Consider the following 22745-nt stretch of genomic DNA (forward strand, 5'->3'; position numbering starts at 1 on the left):
TTTAGCGGCGCTAGCCGCTCTATACCTTTAGGTATAGAGCGGATATTAGCCCTCTATACCTGGCTTTTGCGTCAACGTTCTGATTGGTCAGGTCCGTCAACGTTCTGATTGGTCAGGCTCGCCAAGGTTCTGATTGGTCAGGTCCGTCAACGTTCTGATTGGTCAGGCTCGCCAAGGTTCTGATTTAGGTATAGAGCGGATATTAGCCCTCTATACCTGGCTTTTGCGTCAACGTTCTGATTGGTCAGGCTCGCCAAGGTTCTGATTGGTCAGGTCCGTCAACGTTCTGATTGGTCAGGCTCGCCAAGGTTCTGATTGGTCAGGTCCGTCAACGTTCTGATTGGTCAGGTCCGTCTCTGTCTCAGTTTTTGCCACTTACCTTGGAATGCATTTGGTGATTCGCTTCCAATGGCACTATTTAGTGCCACTGGAAGCCTTGAAATAAATTTACAGAGATTTAATATTGTTTCTCTAGTAGAAACACATATCTATGACAAAATATATCAAAGGCGCCGCTACCTTCACACAGGTGTGATTTTTTGAATAGCCAAAGAGTAAAAAAAATGCTTTTTAGCTCAAATCAAAAAGTGACACAGATGCTTCTTCAGGGCTTAAGGGTTAAAATGCCACAGCAAAGACAATAGGTTATATTATCCACCCAAACATGGGTTACATCATGGCAAGGTAACTACACAACCCAAACCTCTACCAAAGTGGTCTTGCCCTTTAATATATTATCCACCCAAACATGTGTGTTAAATGTTTCACTCTTTAATGTAATGAAACAAAGGTGGGAGAAAATACAAAAATAGTCAAAGTACTGTATTAGCTCACAGCATGCCACTGTGAGCCTGCAATACTGTTTTATTTTTGAAGAAAGCAACGTTTTGACAGCTGTCATTTTGGTCCTTAAACAGCTGTCATTGGTCCTTTAACTCTAACAGCTGGTCTTGTGGAAACAGAGGGTTCCTATAGGCATAGACGCGCCGTGAGCTTGTAGATCGGCTGTATTCAAATAGCCATAGTTTAAATAGGGGCTGAAGTGGTTGATGTGTGTTTTGTAATAATAACATGAATCTGAATTAATTAGAAATTGATAATTCAAAATATGCTCCCCATTGACTTACATTGTACACTGAAACAGTTCTCAAAGTCACTCTTTTAGCCCATAAACGAACACAATCAAAGCTGATTCAGACAATATAGAACATCACCAAACCCAGTACTGTTTATTTTTTTTATAAAAATGTCAACTTCCTGATGATTTTACTATTTGAAGATCTGGATCCGGATCCACCGATCTAGTCCGGGTTTTCTTTCTAATAAAAATAGCAAAATCAACAGGAAGCTGACATTTTTATAAAAAAAAAAACAGTACTGGGTTTGGTGATGTTCTATATTGTCTGACACAGCTTTGTTTTCGTTCGTTTACATGCTAAAAGAGTGACTTTGAGAGCTGTTTTACCGTACAATGTAAGTCAATGGGGAGCATATTTTGAAATATCAATTTCTAATCAATGGAGCAATTATTTTTTATTTCTTGTCCACCTTTGGAGTTACATCATGGCAAGGTAACTACACAACCCAAACCTCTACCAAAGTGGTCTTGCCCTTTAAAGATGAAAAGTTGAAAACCTGTGAGTTTTCATAAAACGGCATCAAACTTCCTCGTTTCATCACCAAACAGGAAGTGAAAATGTTTTATTCTTTTCCTCCGTACATACTTGTGTTTGATGCGTGGGGTGGGTATTTGGGGCGTGCGTGGGCAGCTAGCACCACATGGACCCCAGCAGCAGCTAGCACCACCTGGACCCCAGCAGCAGCTAGCACCACCTGGACCCCAGCAGCAGCTAGCACCACCTGGACCCCAGCAGCAGCTAGCGGCACCTGGACCCCAGCAGCAGCTAGCACCAACTGGACCCCAGCAGCAGCTAGCACCAACTGGACCCCAGCAGCAGCCAGCACCAGCAGCAAACACCACCAGGCCGGGCCCCCAGCAGCAGCTGCTAGTACCAGTCCAACGGTACCTCCTCTTTCCACCGCTCCGATGGCCACCGCAGCGAAAGACGGCAAGAAATCAGCCGGCAAAGGGGTAGAAACCGAACCGGAGTCCGTCACACTAGATGTGGTAAGGAAATTGATTAACCAGGGATTGGCGCAACAAAAGGCTGAATATGCCAAGAAGCTGGACAAACATCTTGCCCAGCAAAAGGTGCATTATGAGGAGCTGCTCAGTAAACAGGCTGATGCATTCAGTAAACTGGTGCGGGTACTGATGGATTCAACCAACGAGCGGTTTGACTCTGCAGTCAACAACGTGCATGAGCTCACAACCAGCCTCCACTTTACCCAGCAAGAAGTAGATGATCTAAAGAAGATCGCTTCCAAGCTATCCACAGACAGTGAGTTGCTTGAAAAGAACCAGAAAGTAGTATGCGACAGCCTGAAGATCCTTGACAGAACCACAGACTATCTCGAGAATCAATCCAGAAGGAACAACTTGGTCTTCGATGGAATCGAGGAGTCTTCGAGGGAGACCTGGGCAGCCACGGAGGAGAAGGTCCTCAGCGTGATCTCCAACAACTTGAAGCTGGATAGCAGACACATGACCATTGAGAGAGCACATCGCGCAGGCAAGCCTGACGCAAACGGCAGAAGACAACGGCCCATCGTGGTAAAGTTTCTCAGTTTCAAAGACAGAGCAAATGTACTAGAGAACGCAAAGAAATTGAAAAACACAGGTATCTATATAAACGAGGACTTCTCTGCCCAAGTACGGGAAAGAAGGAAGGCCCTTCTGCCTCAGATGTGGGCAGCTCGGGAAAAAGGTGACATTGCCTATTTAAGGTATGACCAGCTGATCTCTCACCCCCCAAGGAGAAGAGATGACCCATCTGGTCCCTCAGCTCCCTCAAGTCCAAAGTAACCATCATGACCGCAATATAGGTGGAGAGACCACCTGATTTTTATTTTCTGTTTATTTTTTATTTAATATTTTCCTATATAGCCATAAGTACACCAATGAAGGAATCAAACACTTGTCCTAAATGCCTAAAAACTGTGAAATCACAAATCATTATCTGTAGTATATGTAAAAATAAGTTCCACCTTAAGTGTTCACCTGCCTCAAAACTAAAATCCAGGTTATGGGATTCTTGGACCTGTCATATATGTACTACTCTCTTTCCATTTAATGACGTTGAAGATGATGATCCTGTTTTACTGTCAAATGTGAATACAAATTATTGCGGTACAAACTTTGAAAATATGTTATTCAATCCCTTTGAACTAAATAAGGAGGTGGTCAACACAGGACTACACAGTGTAGACCCTGATGTAAACTGTAATTCACAAATGAAGGAGCCCTGTAAATACTACTCTGAGAAACAACTGGAGGAGTTTACTAGATTATTGCCAGCAGAGAATCAACTGTTTACCACTTTCCACCTCAATATACGCAGTCTAAATGCAAATTATGGGCCCCTCTCACTTTTTTTATCTTCTCTTAAGCACAATTTCTCTGTTATCGCTTTAACTGAAACATGGGCTAGTGACGAAACAAAAGGTTTGTATGAGCTGCCCTATTATAACTCTGTACATGTAACTAGAGATGTGAGAACTGGTGGTGGGTTAGTGATGTATATCCGAACGGACTATGATTATATAAATAGAGCAGACTTGTCACTAAACTCAGATGATGTAGAATCACATTTCATAGAAATAACTCTGCCCAATGGTGGTAGGAAAATCATTGTTGGATGTGTCTACAGACCACCTGACACAGACATTGATAAATTCAATGAGAGCTTGGTAACCGTATTAGAACAAATAAACAAAGAAGGCAAAATGTGCTATATTCAAGGTGACTATAATATTAACCTCTTTAAAAATGAAGTACATTCTCCTACCCAAAATTTCCTAAACACCTTATATTCAAGCTACTTTTATCCAGTGATCCACAAACCAACCAGAGTGACTGACAAGTCTGCTACATTGATAGATAACATCATAACAAATGAAGTGAATAAAGACCTCCAGGCAGGTATTGTGTGCACAGACATTTCGGATCATTTCCCCATCTTTCAATTTACCCTCCTTGACAAAATTAAGAATCAGTGTGATGAAAATTTTAGCTACCGGAAATATAATGAAAAGAATGTATCAACATTTAAAAATGTACTTGAAACTATATCTTGGGAAAATGTCTACACACAAACCGATGCAAATGGTGCATACCAAGCCTTTATTCAATCTTTTAATCATGTCTTCAACAAATGTTTTCCTCTAACAACTGTGAAAAATGCTAAAAAGCAGGAGCTTTGCAAACCCTGGTTTACTAGCGGATTGCAAAGGTCCTCAAGGAAGAAAAACAGACTCTATAAAATGTATATAACTAACCCAACCCCAGAGAACCAAGCCAAATACAAACTATACAGAAATAAATTTAATCACCTCCTCCGAGCAGTAAAAAAAAAGCATTACAGTGATACATTCAAGGCATCCTCCAGTAACATTAAAGAAACATGGACAATCATCAACCAGTTACTCAACCGAAGGAAAGCTAGATCCAAGTTCCCACATCAGTTCCTTGATGGTGGGAAAACCATCACAGACCCCCACGAAATAGCTCAAAAATTTAATAATTTCTTTATAAATGTTGGTCCCTCTCTCAGTAAAAAAATAGTAAGTACAGATGGAAGTCCCCTGGACTATATTGATGGTTGTTACCCTGTATTTAATAATTTTGAATGCCCTGCCCCACAGGAGATACTTGACATCATAGACAAGCTAAAAACAACAGCAGCTGGTCATGACGAAATTAGAACTTCACTCATTAAAGAGGTAAAATCAACTATCATAAATCCACTAACTTTCATATGTACAATCTCACTGTCAACTGGAGTGGTACCAAATGACCTAAAGATAGCTAAAGTCATCCCTATTTACAAATCAGAGGATCCAAAATACTACTTATCGCCCTATATCAATATTACCATCTTTTTCAAAAATTCTAGAAAAGCTTGTTTACAAAAGAATACTCCAGCATATAAACTCAAATAATATACTTTATAATCATCAATATGGTTTTCGTAAAAAACACTCAGCGTACATGGCCCTACTTGACCTCACTGAAAAAATTACAGATGCACTAGATAACAAAGAATATGCACTGGGACTTTTCCTGGACCTTTCGAAAGCTTTTGATACTGTCAATTATAACATATTGCTTGCTAAAATGTTCAGATATGGGTTTCGTGGTACTGCTTACAACTGGCTTGAAAACTATATTACAAATAGACAACAATATGTCGCAGTGAAAAATACGGAATCACCTAGAGCAAGACTATCATGTGGAGTGGCGCAAGGTTCAATTCTTGGCCCACTGCTATTTTTAATTTACATAAATGATCTACCTGCAGCATCAAATACCTTATTTTCAATCTTATTTGCAGACGACACAAGCGTCATCCTTTCCCACAAAAATTTCAATACACTTATCAACGAAGCGAATCAAGGTCTGCAAATACTCTCCAAATGGTTCCAACTTAATAAACTGTCATTAAACATAAAAAAAACTAAATTTATAATATTTCCTGGTAGGAAGAAATTCAACCCGGAGGAAGCGAAGCTGAGTATTGACAGTATCGAAATTAGCAGAGTACCCTCCACCCCTTTTTTGGGAATAATGATAGACGAAAAATACTGCTGGAAAGAACACATCGACCAGGTAACAAAAAAGGTCTCAAAATCAGTGGGGATTATTAGAAAAATCAGCCCATTCATAAACAGAGCCTGTCTAAAAACCCTTTACTACAGCCTAGTATATCCTTACCTAACCTACTGTAATATTGTATGGGCTAGTACCTATCCTTCTTGTCTCCATAAATTATTTATACTACAAAAAAGGTTTGTCAGATTAGCCACAAATTCTAGCCCACGGGAGCCTTCCTCACCCCTTTTTTCAACACTCAGTATACTAACAATCTTTAATATAAATGTACTCCAAACATGTCTATTTGTATATAAAACTAAATACCAATACACCCACCTCCCAAATCATTTTAAATTGTATTTCCAGCCAAATTCCAGCTTTCACCCATATCCCACTAGGCAAGCAAACCAACTGCATGTCCCACTATGTACCACCAATAGGGGGCAGTTCGCCATCAAGTACAAAGGAGTTTCATTATGGAACGCCCATTTCAGTTTGGTGGCTACCACATCCTCCCTACCTACCTATAAAAGAAGCCTAATAAGTAAGTTAAATACCCAAATGGAAAACTAGACCAGTTTCCAAATAATTTAATCCTTATTCACATGAATATGTAATAGCATAATTGTTTTGCTTTGTTCAATACTTTTTGTTGTTTTGTTTTTGTTCTGTCTCTTCTGCTCAGTCTTGTACTTTTATTTTTATTTTTATCAATGTACTATACCCTTTATCATAGGTATATACTTTTATATTTTTCTTTTTTTTCCTTTCTTTTCTTTTTTCTGTCCTTGTTTTTAATATTAAATAACTCTCATTATATGTAATGTAAACGGTGAGGTTCTTACATAAGCCCCCCAGGGTTTCTTACCTCACCGGCACAACAACTATCACGTAATGTTTCCCTCGGAAATAACTAACATGTCCTGTAAATGTATACAAAAATGTTGTGCAAATAAATCAAATCAAATCAAATCAAATGTCATTGTGACTCAGATCACAGTCCTTGCTCTTCATGGGTTTTACTTAGCTCCGCCCCCTCTATTGATTGGTCGATATTTGATAGTTCCTGTTTTTTTCTAGCCACAAGTTTCCTATTGGGCGTTGTGGGCATCACTTCCTGTCCATTTCATCAGGAATCAGGGATCAAATGGGACAGGAAGTGATGCCCACAACGCCCAATAGGAAACCTCTGGATAACTTTTGAACGGTTGTTCGTGCAGATCCTCTGAGTCTCATTGTAGCTACTTAGCCCCGCCCCCTATTCTGATTGGTCGGAATTTCAATAGTTTCTATCTTTTGCCGCCCGTAACCTTTAAGCAGTTTGTCGTACAGAGTCATGAGTCATGAGTCGTAATTATCATTATTATTATTAACCCATTAAGACCTGGAACTGTGTCATTTTTAGATTTGAGCTAAAAAGCATTATTTTACACTTTGGGCTATTCAAAAATAGCAGATCTACAAGCTCATAGCGCGGCACCGAGTGCTGCGCTATGAGCTTGTAGATCTGCTATTTTTGAAAAAATCGTGAAAATGTGTGCAAATGTTTGAATATATATATTTTTAAAGCGAACATTTTTAACTCAAATCTTTGCTTCTGGGGGGTCCCTGGAACAAAATATTTGGATGGGGGTCCGCGGCCAAATACATATAATTCTGGGGGTCCTTGACATGAAAAAGATGGAACACCACTGATATAGAAACATGCGTTTTTCAGAAAACTGTTGAGATTTAGGAGACATGTAGAATCGGCTTCAGGTCTCAATGGGTTTTAACACAGTTCTCCTCTCATCCTGTCAGATCTCAGATCTCCAGACCCTACTGGACCACTGGACCCCCTCAGCTCTCCACAAACCACTGAATACACATTGATATAATATATATATAATATATATATAAACATCAGACAGTCAGGATGACGGACAGGCTGGGTTTGACGGGCGGGCAGGAGGAGGGCAGCATCATGGCGCTGTTGGAGCGCGTGGCGGGCCTCATGGACACCGTCAGCGCCACCCAGGGGCGGATGGAGGAGCGGCAGCTGGAGCTGGAGGCCACGGTGAGCACCATCCAGCAGGACGTGGTGAAGCTGAGCGCCGACCACGCCAACACCTCCAGCACCGTGACGCGCCTCCTGGACAAGACGCGCAAAGTGTCCTGTCACCTGAAGGACGTGCGCGTCCGCGTGGAGAGCCAGAACCTCCGCGTCAAGAAGGTGGAGGCGTCCCAGGCCGACCTGCTGGCCAAGAACAAGTTCAGAGTGGTCATCTACCAGGTACGCTTTCTGTACGGTTCTACTGCCGGGTATCATTTATTATGGTTCATCTACCAGGTACGCTTTCTGTACGGTTCTACTGCCAGGTATCATTTATTATGGTTCATCTACCAGGTACGCTTTCTGTACGGTTCTACTGCCGGGTGTTATCTTTATGGTTCATCTACCAGGTACGCTTTCTGTAGGGTTCTACTGCCAGGTATTATCTTTATGGTTCATCTACCAGGTACGCTTTCTGTACGGTTCTACTCTTTATGGTTCATCTACCAGGTATGGTTCTACTGCCGGGTATTATATTGATGGTTCATCTACCAGGTACACTTTCTGTAGGGTTCTACTGCCAGGTATCATCTTTATGGTTCATCTACCAGGTACGCTTTCTGTAGGGTTCTACTGCCAGGTATTATCTTTATGGTTCATCTACCAGGTACGCTTTTTGTACGGTTCTACTGCCGGGTATTATCTTTATGGTTCATCTACCAGGTACGCTTTCTGTATGGTTCTACTCTTTATGGCTCATCTACCAGGTATGCTTTCTGTAGGGTTCTACTCTTTATGGTTCATCTACCAGGTATGCTTTCTGTAGGGTTATACTCTTTATGGTTCATCTACCAGGTATGCTTTCTGTAGGGTTCTACTCTTTATGGCTCATCTACCAGGTATGCTTTCTGTAGGGTTCTACTCTTTATGGTTCATCTACCAGGTATGGTTCTACTGCCAGGTATTATCTTTATGGTTCATCTACCAGGTACACTTTCTGTACGGTTCTACTGCCGAGTATTATCTTTATGGTTCATCTACCAGGTACGCTTTCTGTAGGGTTCCACTGCCGGGTATTATATTTATGGTTCATCTACCAGGTACGCTTTCTGTACGGTTCCACTGCCGGGTATTATCTTTATGGTTCATCTACCAGGTACGCTTTCTGTAGGGTTCTACTGCCAGGTAAGCTTTCTGTAGGGTTCTACTGCCAGGTAAGCTTTCTGTAGGGTTCTACTGCCAGGTAGACTATCTGTATGTTCATCTACCAGGTCAAATAAATAACTAAGATAGTATAGTATAGTAGTTTTGGACCGTGACGGAGGGGCACAGTCTCAAGCGAACTTGAGCCACGAGAAGCACCACCGAGCGTGCTAAAGCACGTGAGTTGCCGTGCTGAACGTGGATAAGTTGGCTTCAGCCGACTCAGAGTTATGAAGCAGGGGGCGTGTTGTTACAACTAGGTGGGAAAGGCTCGCCTCTGAGACACAGAGTGAGCAGACAGAAACGATGATGTCACTGGTAGGCAGGTTTCTGAACCAATGACACACAGAGTGAGTAGACAGAAACAGTGTCATCTTATGATGAGCATTAGTGATATGAAGATAAGGTTGAAAGTGGGTGAACTGCTCCTTTTAAGTGAATCCATCTACCAGGTAAACAGAGACATGATTTGTCTTGGCACTTTATTTAAAGGGATAGTTCACCCAAACAAATCTTTTTTTCTATGGATTAGTAGTCACACCATGGAGACTTGAATTCATGGATATATTTGTGTTTTTGTCTCATTCATAAGACAACAATGTGACGACCAGCGGACCGGTAGGCAGCGGTTCCGGTAGAAGACACAAAGGAGACTATTTGTGTCTCGGGGCCGCTGCTGGTCATCAAATTATAGGAATGAGACAAAAACTTAAAAAATATCCATGAGCTCAAGTCTCCATGGGGTGAGTAATCTGAAGGAAATAAATTAGTTCACCATTTTTGGTGAACTATCCCTTTAACCCTTGAAGCCCTGAAGAAGCATCTGTGTCACTTTTTGATTTGAGCTAAAAAGCATTTTTTTACTCTTTGGCTATTCAAAAAATTGCAGATATACAAGCTCATAGCGCGGCACCGAGTGCCGCGCTATGAGCTTGTAGATCTGCTATTTTAGAAATATCGTTATTTTTTTGCAAATCTTGAGATTTGAGTTTCAAAAGCGAACATTTGTAACTCAAATCTTTGCTTCTGGGGGATTTAACAGTTTTTTGAAAAAACTTATGTCGCCATAATATCAGTGGTTCTTTTTTCCATGTCAAGGACCCCCAAAATGACATGTATTTAGCCACGGACCCCCATCTAAAAATATATGTTTCAGGGACCCCCGGAAGCAAAGATTCGAGTAATTTTTTTTCGCTTTAAAACAATATATATATATATTCAAAGATTTGCACACATTTTCATGATTTTTCAAAAAATAGCAGATCTACAAGCTCATAGCGCGGCACTCGGTGCCGCGCTATGAGCTTGTAGATCTGCTATTTTTTTAATAGCCAAAGAGTAAAAAAAATGCTTTTTAGCTCAAATCAAAAAGTGACCCAGATGCTTCTTCAGGGCTTAAAGGGTTAGTTCACCATTTTTGGTGAACTATCCCTTTAAGTGACCTTGTGTTTGAGTTTAGAAGCTCTTTGTAAATCACCAGCTGGTTTTAAATAACGCAGGACGTTGAGTGATGGAAAAGGAGCGCGCCTAAAGTCACACACACACACACACACACACACACACACACACACACACACACACACACACACACACACACACACACACACACACACACACACACACACACACACACACACACACACACACAGTCATGGCTGAACAGAGTTTAACGACAGAAAGTTGATCATAACATGAAAACGATGGATCTTAATGAAACACAGACTAGACACAGAACACAGAGGAGAACACAAGCTTGTCTGTACAGATGAAATATTAATGACTTTATGGTCATTTAATAACTTTTATAGGACTTTTATCATGTTTCATGAATGGTCTGTCACTGGAGGGGGCAGTAAGTTGCTCGAGGCTCTGAGTGTTATATTTAGACGCATTCTGAAACGTTTAAATATAGAAGCTTTCTGAAAAGCTTCTATATCCCGTGGCCTGGGAGATGTTCTGGGTTATAGCTGCCTGCTATGAATACAGTATTAGCTGGTTTATGTACATTATTAATAATCATTCTGTTAGCTACAGACAGTGTAATGTACATTATTGTCTCCGCCAGGCCGAAAGGCAGTGGCGTGCACAGACATTTTGAGGGGCAGGCGCTCAAGTAAATTATACTTATTTTTGTTTACTTGGTCTGCTCTTTTTTCCCCTCTACACCTATACCTCTTTGCCAAAAATAGCCGATCTACAAGCCCACAACGCCTCGCGCTGCGAGGCGTTGTGGGCTTGTAGATCGGCTATTTTTGGCTAAAGTTCTCCTCAGAAAAGGGATGCTAGGTTTCGGGTGGTTATGGTAAAAAGAAAAATCATATCACATAAAAATTTGGCGGACCCCCTGTAGTAACTCTGAGGACCCCCTAGGGGTCCCGGACCCCGTGTTCAAGACCCCTGCTGTAAACTGGAAAAAAAGGGCACTTCTGGTCAAGAGGGCAAAGGGCAGGTGCTGTAGCACCACCTAGAGTCTATCTGTGCACGTCCCTGCCGAAAGGCATGGCGAGAGAGTATGTTTTGCACCCTGTCTGTCCGTCCATCCGTCCGTCCGTCCGTCCGTCCGTCCGTCCGTCCGTCCGTCCTTCTGTCCGTGTTTGTGTCCGTCTGTGAACAGCTAATCTCCGGCACCGTTGGCTTTGATCACAGCGAAACTGTGCACACACACTCCCTGGATGTCAATTCAGAACCTTTGCCCCCCAATTTTTCACATGGGCCTGTTATAGCGCCACCAGGAGGCTGCTTTTTTCAAAACACATTTTTTTGACAGTACTCCTACAGATTTTGTCAAAACGGGTTTTTCAGAATTTTCGTATTCCATCCTGATTGGCTAAGAATGTCTTCCAAAATCTGCAGGACTGCTCCGTTTGGAACAAAATGCCTCAAATCATGAACACATCATGCAATTTCCGTGACTTTTTTCACACACATTCCCACTAGGCAGAGGAATAAATGCCACTTGAACATTTTAAAATAAGCCTCATGGTGGCGCTATAACAGGCCGATTACTGTTTTTACCTATAACTGCACCGATCTGTGTAAAACTTTGGATGTGCACATAGAGGTCAGGGAAAAAGCTTTTTTTCCACATCTTTTTCACATCTGCCTTTTATAGCGCCACCAGGAGGCCGATTTATATAAAACTCATTTTTTATATTACTCCCTCAGATTTTATCCAAACATCACGCAAATCTGTACACATGATCTCTATAGTCATGTGATCAAGACGGATCTGTCCCATCCGCCTGATTTTTCACATTCCATCCTGATTGGTGAATTCCCAACATTGTTGCCCCACACTATCCTACCTGACCTGGCGGAGACCTGTGCTCCGAGGAGCACTTTTTCTAGTTAATAATCATTCCGTTAACTACAGTATAATGGACATTAACCACTTGACCGTAGTTTCATCTCTAGTCCTGGCATTGTCATAATAGATATTCTATATTATTCTCATAATAGATACAGGCGGTTCTTTTAGCTGTTTGCTAGGTGATTGTTTTAGTAGCTGTTTGCTAGGCGGTTCTTTTAGGTGTTTGCTAGGTGGTTCTTTAGCTGTTTGCTAGGTGGTTATGTTAGCTGCTTGCTAGGTGATTGTTTTTGCTGCTTGCTAGGTGGTTCTTTTAGCTGTTTGCTCGGTGGTTGGTGGTGTAGTTACCTTGTCATGATGTAACTCTAAAGGTGGACAATAAATCTAAAATAATCGCTCCATTGATTAAAAATTGATAATTCAAAATATGCTCCTCATTGACTTACATTGTATGCTGAAACAGCTCTCAAAGACACTCTTTTAACACGTAAACGAACACAAACAAAGCTGATTCAGACAATATAGAACATCACCAAACCCACTACTGTTTGTTTTTATAATAAAAATGTAACATCCCGTTGATTTAGCTATTTTCATTAGGAAGAAAACCCAGACTGGATCCGCAGATCTTCAAATAGTAAAATCAATAGGATGTTCACATTTGTATTTGTATATTAAAAAAAAAAAACAGTACTGGGTTTAGTGATGATATTGTCTGAATCAGTTTGTTTGTGTTTGTTTGCATGCTAAAAGAGTGACTTTGAGATCTGTTTCACCGTACAATGTCAGTCAATAAGGAGCATATTTTAATTGATCGATTTCTAATCAATGGAACAATTATATTTTTATTTACAACCTAAAACCTCTACCAGATTGGTCTTGACCTTCTAATGTGTATTTTCAGACATTTAACCACTTAAACCCTTAAAAACATGACCTTTTGGCTCTGTAGTTAGCCCTTTAACCCGTAAAAAAACAGGAACGATTTTATACTGTAGCGAAAACTAGCAGATGTGCAAACCTGTACGAGCTTGTACATCTGTTGTTTTTGAATATTTTTGAATATCTTTACACACACACACACACACACACACACACACACACACACACACACACACACACACACACACACACACACACACACACACACACCCCCAGGGGTCCTTGAGGGAGTTCCAGGGGGTCCCCAGCTAAATGATAGATTAGGCACCAAATGGACCCTTATGGGTCTGCAACTCTGAGAGTGTACACATGGAACCAAATGGACCCGTTAACATTTATTTTACGATATAAACTGGGGTCCAAGAGATAGAAAGGCCATTAAATGGGGGTCCGTAGGCTAATGCATGTCAAACTGGGGGTCCTTGAAATTGAAATGGTTGAGAATCACTGCTAGAGCCGTAAAGAAAATCTTCTCTTATGGGGGTCCCTGGCATATCTTTTCAAATGGGGGTCCGCGGGCTAATAAGTGTCAATTTGGGGGTCCTTGACATGAAAAAGTTTGAGAACCACTGATACAGAAGGCACGTGTAGAAGTGTCTAAACGGTTGACGTCGTCACTACAGTCAGAACTCATGACTCACGTGTGTCACACTGTGGGGGGGGGGGGGGTCTTCATACCCCCCCCAGGGCTCGAGTGACATCAGAATCGGGTCAGGTTCCGGACGCCCCCTCTTGGCACCGGGCCGCTACGGCGGCCATTTTGAGAGCCTGACCCTGATAGTGCATTCTGACACTCACTTCTGTTAAACACACACACACACACACACGCACGCACGCACGCACGCACGCACGCACGCACGCACGCACGCACGCACGCACGCACGCACGCACGCGCGCACACGCACATTTGTACAGTGTCAAACATAAATGGTACCACCATGCGCTAAGTGTGGGCTTGTAGATCTGCTATTTTTGAATAGCCAGCATATAAATGGATGAAGTGCTTAAAATCATTGTGATGTTGTGGTAACAGTTGCTATGCATCCCATGTCTATAATGCATTATGAACATTGAGAGCTTATACATCTGATATGTTCAGAGTCTGTCTGCAACACGTTGTGAGCTTGTACATCTGATATCTTCGGTGTGTGGCACCTTTGCACGGTGAAGAAAAAATGTCACAAGCGTGCTGAGCGTGCTTTAGTCCAGTGGTTCTCAACCAGTGGACCGGGGACCACCAGTGGTCCTTGAAGAGGGTTCCAGGTGGTCCCCAGCTAAATGTTGGAGAGTCGGTAACCTAATGGACCCTTATAGATCTTTAAACTCTCGAGAGTAAAATGAAACCAAATGGACCCTTTATTTAGATCTTTACCTCTTGAGATGAAACCAAATGGACCCTTACGGCTCCATTTGGTTTCATTTTACACTCTCAAGAGTTAAATTATTGTTAAACATCAGCATGACTTAAAGGTAGGGTGATAAGTGATATTTTTTGGTTAAAACAAAAAGTATTTTGTTAAAAGGTTAAAATACTGTATTCTGATAGTAATCATTGCTATAGAGCAGGGGTTTTCAACCCGTGGTCCTTGAGGGGGTTCCAGGGGGTCCACAGCCAAATTAATAGTTAGCAACCAAATTGACCCTTATATGTCTGTAACTCTGAGAGTGTACAAATGGAACCACGGGTCCATTTGGTTCCATTTGTACACTCTCAGAGTTACATGAACACTGATGATGGGGATACAGTGTAGATTGGGACCCCAATAAATCTAAATGGTTGAGTCCCTGGCATATCTTTTCAAATGGGGGTCCCTGGGCTAATATTTGTCAATTTGGGGGTCCTTGACGCGAAAAAGGTTGAAAACCACTGCTATAGAGTGTTTGTTCAGTAACAGATGTCTCCCTGTCTCTCCAGCTCTTTAATAAACAGGTGTCAAAATCTCAGCCAATCAGGAGAAAGTACCAATTTTTAAGCTTAATTTGTATAGTGTTCCAGTTCCAATTGTGTCTGCTCATTTCTTAGTGTCATCACTTCACATTTCACTTGTTTAATCTATATCCTGATCGAGTTCTCTGTCCTGATTGGATAAAATTGGAAATGAAACTGAAACGAAAATGCATTTTCTGTTTAATAAAGAGGTGGAGAGACAAGGAGACTCCTAATACTGAACAAACACTCTATAGCAATGAGTACTATCAGAATATAGAGCTATTTAACACTTATTTTAACCAAAGCAAATCACTTACCCTACCTTTAATTTACAAGAAGTCACACAATTAGAGAACGTAGAAGGATTGTTATTTTGATCAACGTTTTGTTTGTTAATCTCTCCTATGGAACCACATCAATACAGCATGGATGGAACTATGTGGACAACACCTTATCCAACGATAACAACATATTATTATTAAGTCTCGGGTCTGAGAGTCTTAAATGTCGTCAAACGGTGGTCCGTGGCTCAAATGCCCAATAAATGATGGACCTTGATGAAAAAGGTTGAAAACCACTGTTTTAGTCCAATCAGATGCTTTGTATCAGAGCCAATAGATGGAGGTCGGTGCTGCAGACATTAGTTAACCCTTTACTGGTTAGTATTGTAAGTGTTTGAGGAGAGTTGATCATCGATAGTGAGCGTAACGTTCAGCTTTAAATGATGTTGCAGAATAAACGTTTTCATAGATGGCTTCATAGACAGTTTGTTTGACAGCAACTATCTTCAGTGTTGTGTCAATTTATGTTGTTTATTTATTTGTTTGTTTACAAGTTATATTTTCTATTCATACATTAGATTCATGTTAATGTGTATTTTCAGACATTTAAAGGGCCAGACCACTGTGGTAGAGGTTTGGGTTGTGTAGTCACCTTTGCCATGATGTAACTCCAAATCTGGACAAGAAATCAAACATAATTGGTCCATCGAAAAAAAAATGTATAATTCTAAATCTGCTCCTCATTGACTTACATTGTACGGTAAAACAGATCTCAAAGTCTCTCTTTTAGCACGTAAACAAACACAAACAAAGATGATTCAGACAATATAGAACATCACCAAACTCAGTACTGTTTGTTTAACTTAATTTGTTGATTTTACTATTTGAAGATCCGGATCCGTGGATCCAGTCTGGGTTTTCTTCCTAATAAATGGCAAAATCAACAGGAAGTTAACATTTGTATTAAAAAAACAAACAGCACAGTATATTGTCATCATACAGTATATATATATATATATATATATATATATATATATATATATATATATATATATATATATATATATATATATATATATATATATATATATATATATATACTGTATACTGTATATAGTTAAACTCCCCATAGTTCAAACTATTTCCATGTGCAGTTCTGTAGCTGTGTGTGTGTGTGTGTGTGTGTGTGTGTGTGTGTGTGTGTGTGTGTGTGTGTGTGTGTGTGTGTGTGTGTGTGTGTGTGTGTGTGTGTGTGTGTGTGTGTGTGTGTGTGTGTGTGTGTGTGTGTGTGTGTGTGTGAGTGACAGCACCAGCTGCAGTGAGCTGACATTAGGAGGTTATTCTCAGAGTGGGAGGAGTCACAACCTGCTGCACGTCCTTATATGGATACACTGCTGATAGACAGATAGATAGATAGATAGACAGATAGATAGATAGATAGATAGATAGATAGATAGATAGAGCTTATAGACAGTGAAGTCACTATGTAACTTTTAAGAACTTTTCAATTGGCAATGGGTGTAAATAAGGGGGTTACAAACATCGTGGGATAAAGAATTGAAGTAAAAAAAAAAAAGGACTTTTCAATACCTCAACAAAAAAAGGAAGAAAATAAAACAAAGCAGTCTACAGAATACTTATTTTCTATATATTACATACCTCATGGAGACTTGAATTCATGGATATTGTTTTAGTTTTTGTCTCATTCCTAAGACAAGAATTTCATGAAAGAGTCTCCTTTGTGTCTCCTACCGCATTGGTTCTCAAAGTGGGGTCCAGGGACCCCCAGGGGTACTTGAGGGGGTTCCAGGGGGTCCCCAGCTAAATGATGGATAGGAACCAAATGGACCCTTATGGATCTGTCACTCTGAGAGTGTACAAATGGAACCAAATGGACCGGGTCCATTTGGTTCCATTTGTACACTCTCAGAGTTACATTAACATTGATTTTACAATATGAATTGGGGTCCCAGCGGTATAAATGCCATTAAAAGGGGGTCCGTAGCCCTAATGCATGTCAAACTGGGGGTCCTTGAAATTAAAATGGCTGAGAATCACTGCTAGAGAGCCGTAAAAACCTTCTCTTATGGGGGTCCCTGGCATGTCCGCGGGGTAATAAGTGTCAATTTGGGGGTCCTTGACATGAAAAAGTTTGAGAACCACTGTCCTACCGGTCCACTGGTCATCACATTATTGTCTTAGGAATGAGACAAAAAACGACTACATATCCATGAATTCAAGCGGTGACTGATACATACATACATTAATTAATACATATAGGAAAAAACAGTCATTTAGAGGGTGAACTAACTCTTTAACCCATTAAGACCAGAACGCATCTTTGGCTGTTAAAAAAATATCAGATCTACAAGCTCATAGCTATGAGCTTGTAGATCTGATATTTTTTGAACATTTTTGGAAGATTTGTGCAAATCTTTGAATACATATATATTTAAAGCCAATATTATTAACACAAATCTTTGCACAAAAAAAAATCTCAAATGTTTTCCATATCAAGGACCCCCACAATGATTATGTATTTGGCCGTGGACCCCCATATCAAAATATGTGGTTCCAGGGACCGCCAGAAGCAAGATTTGCACACATTTTTAAGATGATTTTTATTTTTTTGTAGATCTACAAGCTCATAAGCTAAATAAATGTTAAAATGACACAGATGTGTTCCTGCTCTTAAAGGGTTAAAGATTTGCATAAGACTGCAAGGTCGTCGAGGCCGTAGGTCATAAAGGTCATAGGTCAAGGTCTTCAGATCACATGGTAACACCTGAGATGGTAAGTAAGGAAGATGCCCAATTTATTTACTATATGACCCCCCCCCTTAATACACAGAGTAACATTAGAACCAGGACTATCTATAGGCTACTGTAGAGCTGTGTGTGTGTGTGTGTGTGTGTGTGTGTGTGTGTGTGTGTGTGTGTGTGTGTGTGTGTGTGTGTGTGTGTGTGTGTGTGTGTGTGTGTGTGTGTGTGTGTGTGTGTGTGTGTGTGTGTGTGTGTGTGTGTGTGTGTGTGCGTGTGTGTGTGTGTGAGCAGTGGCGTGCACAGACATTTTGAGGGGCAGGTGGTCAAGTAAATTATACTTTTTTTTGTTTACTTGGTCTGCTCTTTTTTCCCTCTACACCTATACCTCATTGCCAAAAATAGCAGATCTACAAGCTCACAACGCCTCACAGCTATTTTTGGCTAAAGTTCTCCTCAGAAAAGGGATGCTAGGTTTCGAGTGGTTATGGTAAAAAGAAAAATCATATCACATAAAGATTTGGCGGACCCCCTGTAGTAGCTCTGAGGACCCCCTAGGGGCCCAGGACCCCCTGTTGAAGACCCCTGCTGTAAGTGCCCTTTTGAAAAAAAGAAAAAAAAAAACGTTTCTTTTTCTTTTTTTCAAAAGGGCACTTCTGGTCAAGAGGGCAAAGGGCAGGTGCTCTAGCACCACCTAGAGTCTATCTGTGCACGTCCCTGAGCAAGGTGACGATGTGTAAATTAGGTCAGACTTTGATGCTCTATTGTTATTATTACTAAGAGTCACATGATATGTATTGTTATTTTATATTACTAAGGTGTTGTTGTCTCTTACAGGGAGACCAGGAGGTGAAGTCTGTTCCGGCCGGTAAGGAGCCACTAGAGGGCAGTGGAGGAGCAGGAGGAGCAGCAGCGGAGATAGAAGCAGATCACTTTGATCTTCCTCCTGAGTCTGATGAGGAGTACATGGTGGTGGAGGAGAGCAGCGCCACCGCCGCCAGAGCCAAGAAGAGCGGCCTGACGCGCATAGAGAGCTTTAAGGTGACCTATGACCTAAAGAAGTCTGGACTGACCCCATAGAGTTATTACCTGCCAAACACGAGTATAACCGTTGTTTAAAAATACACCCGTTTACTGCCAACAACGAGTATAACCGTTATAATATATATCCACACAGAACCAGAGATATCGCCATCCAAAGATTTCTAGCTCCATTCACTCCTTGGTTAACTTACTTTAAAATCCTGTATCTCGGCTCCTGTGTACTTTTTTTAGCGGCGCTGGCGCCGCTCTATACATAGTATAGAGCGGTCCTGCTCTATACCTGGCTTTTCCGTCAACGTTCTGATTGGTCAGGTCTGTCAACGTTCTGATTGGTCAGGCCCGCCAACGTTCTGATTGGTCAGACCCGTCAACGTTCTGACTGGTCAGACCCGTCGAGATAGAGCGGATCCTGCTCTATACCTGACTTTGTCCGTGTTCACCGTCAACGTTCTGATTGGTCAGACCCGTCAACGTTCTGATTGGTCAGACCCGTCAACAAACTGATTGGTCAAGCTTCACGTGACACATGGCTATAAACACATTATAAACACATATCGATGACAAAATGTATCAAAGGCGCCGCTACCTTCACACAGGGTGTGATTTTTTTTACATTAATGCTGGCAGTGGGGGAATAAAAAAAAAAAAACCTCTTGCAGGGAATGTAGAGAGGGCACCGGAATAACATAGAGTTAAAGGTAGGGTAAGTGATTTTCGTTGGTTAAAATAAGTGTTAAATAGTTCTATATTGTGATAGTACTCATTGCTATAGAGTGTTTGTTCAGTAAATGAGTCTCCATGTCTGTACAGCTCTTTATAAAACAGAAAATGCATTTTCGTTTCAGTTTCATTTCCAATTTTATCCAATCAGGACAGAGAACTCAATCAGGATATACATTAAACAAGTGAAATTGGAAGTGATGACACTAAGAAATGAGCAGACAAAATTGGAAATGGAACACTATACAAATGAAGCTTAAAAATGGGCACTTTCTCCTGATTGGCTGAGATTTTGACACCTACCGGAAAATGTATTTTCTGTTTATTAAAGAGCTGGAGAGACGGGGAGACTCCTGTTACTGAACAAACACTCTATAGCAATGATTACTATCACAATATAGTGCTTTAGCCTTTTAACAAAATACTTTTTGTTTTAACCAAAAAATATCACTTACCCTACCTTTAATAAAAATAGAGAGGGCACCTGAGATCCCCTCCCATCCACTTGCATTGAGTTGCTCACCCAGCGCATGGTCCTAAAACACCCCTTCTTCTGGGTTGTGAAATGTGATGGGCGGGCCTATTTAGGGCTAAGGACACGTTGAGATACAGAATATTTCCCAAATACTTTAACCAGGAAGTGAATGGAGTGGTACATCTTATCAATATATCTAATAGATGAATCCACAGACGCCTGCCTGTAGGCAGCCATAGCTGCGGTGTCAACGCTCCGCACCGCGACACCACAGCAATGGCCGCCTACAGGCAGCTACAGGCAGCTACAGGCAGCTACAGACAGCTACAGACATTTATAATACTTTTGTCTAAAAGGTCCGGCCAAAATAGTCCTTGCGGACTTGTTTCCGTTGGGGTCCTTGAATTAATGTCATAGGCATATGTAGTAGCAACCAAAAAGTTCAAATCAACATGAAAATACAGAGAAAAAATACCACTATGTACAAAAAAAAAAGCATGAAAAAAAATATATATACAAAAAAGGGGGAGGGGGGTCGTCTGTCTACCGGGAAACTGGTACTACCTCCTCTAAGTTATGGCCTCCAGAAAGGGGTTTTTAGGGCTGTTTTAAATGAGCCCAGCGAACTGCATTTTTTGAGGGATGGGGTTAGACTATTCCATTCCTTGGTGGCTGTGCTGTAGAAGGACAATTTGCTCATGTTTGTTTTATGGGTGGGTGGTACCAGATTGTTGTATACGCTCCCTCTAGTTTTGTGACTGTGGGTGTCAATGTGATACAGGTATCTAAGTGATACAGGTATCTAAGTGATACAGGTATCTAAGTGATACAGGTATCTAAGTGATACAGGTAACTATGTGATACAGGTATCTAAGTGATACAGGTATCTAAGTGATACAGGTAACTATGTGATACTGGTATCTAAGTGATACTGGTATCTAAGTGATACTGGTAGTATGTGTATCATAACCTCTATTGTGTTTGCCCTTCCAGGCCACCTTCACCAAGGAGAACATGGTGAAGCAGCGCGCCGACCTGGGCAGCAAGGTGAATAAGCTGGGCGAGCGCATCGTGAGCACGGAGCGCCGCGAGAAGATCCGCCAGTCCGGGGAGCGGCTCAAGCAGTCGGGGATCCACCTGAAGGAGTCCATCGCCGCCGTCCCCGCCAAGCTCAACCTCAAGAAGGAGCGGACGGTCGCCGAGGGCCAGGAGGTGGCGGAGTCCGCCGCCGAGGGCACCGCCGTCCCCGTCCCGCCCCCCAAGGGGGCCCGGAAGGGAACGCCGGACTTGGCCAAGGAGCCCGTCGCCGCCGCCGACGAGGGAGCGGCGGAGGAGTCCGAGGTCCCGATGTACGACATGAAGCAACTGTCGTAAACGACGCGTACGACGTTGAAGCGGCTGTCGTAAAACAAAGACACGAGGACGAGCGCACAAAATTACAATTACAACAACAACAACAACAACAACAACAGCAGCAGGCGGCCATTTTGTTTTTTGGTGGGACTAATGAGGCCGCGCGAAGAAGGGAAGTGAAAGAACGTCTCGTCCATGACGTCATCCGGACGAGAAGGAAGGAGGGAAGTTTACGCGACGCTTCTTTTCTTGTTGGGGTGCATACACACATATCCGTTCGCCACCGTTCCGCGTCCGTTTCGCGTCGGTTCCGTTCGCCGGAAGTTCCATCCACTCCCATGTAAAAAAAAAAACGGGACCGTATGGTCCCGTTTTTTTTTAACATGGGAGTGGATGCTTCCGGCGAACGGAAACGGTATGAAACGGACGCGGAACGGTCACGAACGGACATGTGTGGAAGCACCCATAGAGAAAGAGAACGCGACAACGAAGCGCGTCAGAACCCAACATGGCGCCCCCCCCCCCCCCCCCCCCCCCGTCCATTGACTTCAATGGAGAGGTGGCGCCATCTTTGTGTTCTGTTACACTTTCTATTGTGTGAAGGAACAGTTGTTTGACGGGATACGACCTACAGGAAACAGGATATGACGAAGAGGAAACTGGATATGACCTACAGGAAACAGGATATGACTTACAGGAAAAAGGACTTACAGGAAACATGATATGGGCCAGTTTAAACACATATAATGGACGTTAAAGTCACTATAGTCCTTTAAAGGGACATACCAGCCTTTTTTTCTTTTCTTTTTTACACACATGGGTCCTTTGTCACTTTTACTTCGACAGGATTTCATTTGTTTTTCAATCTTATTCTGTTATTGAGACACATCGACCTGTTCATGACTGTTATTGAGCACAACGCCACACAACGTCACCACACTGGTGTCACCACACTTCATCTAAATGCTGATTAAACATCATCTTAA

At 41.8% G+C, this 22745-nt stretch overlaps 1 protein-coding gene across 1 annotated transcript in view; it reads left to right on the forward strand.

The window, feature by feature from the left end:
• The window catches only part of cavin4b (caveolae associated protein 4b), a 24026-nt gene extending 1934 nt beyond the window's left edge, over window positions 1-22092 (forward strand). The window contains exons 2-4 of the mRNA XM_084048428.1: window positions 7514-7985; window positions 19005-19208; window positions 21400-22092. Of these exons, the coding sequence (XP_083904554.1) occupies window positions 7629-7985; window positions 19005-19208; window positions 21400-21780 (942 nt within the window). The 5' untranslated portion in view covers window positions 7514-7628 and the 3' untranslated portion in view covers window positions 21781-22092. The remainder of the gene's footprint in view (window positions 1-7513; window positions 7986-19004; window positions 19209-21399) is intronic.
• The last annotated feature ends 653 nt before the right edge of the window (window positions 22093-22745 follow it).

Source organism: Gymnoscopelus microlampas (genome assembly GCF_963454915.1).
Source record: "Gymnoscopelus microlampas genome assembly, chromosome: 22".
Classification (NCBI taxonomy): Eukaryota; Metazoa; Chordata; class Actinopteri; order Myctophiformes; family Myctophidae; genus Gymnoscopelus; species Gymnoscopelus microlampas.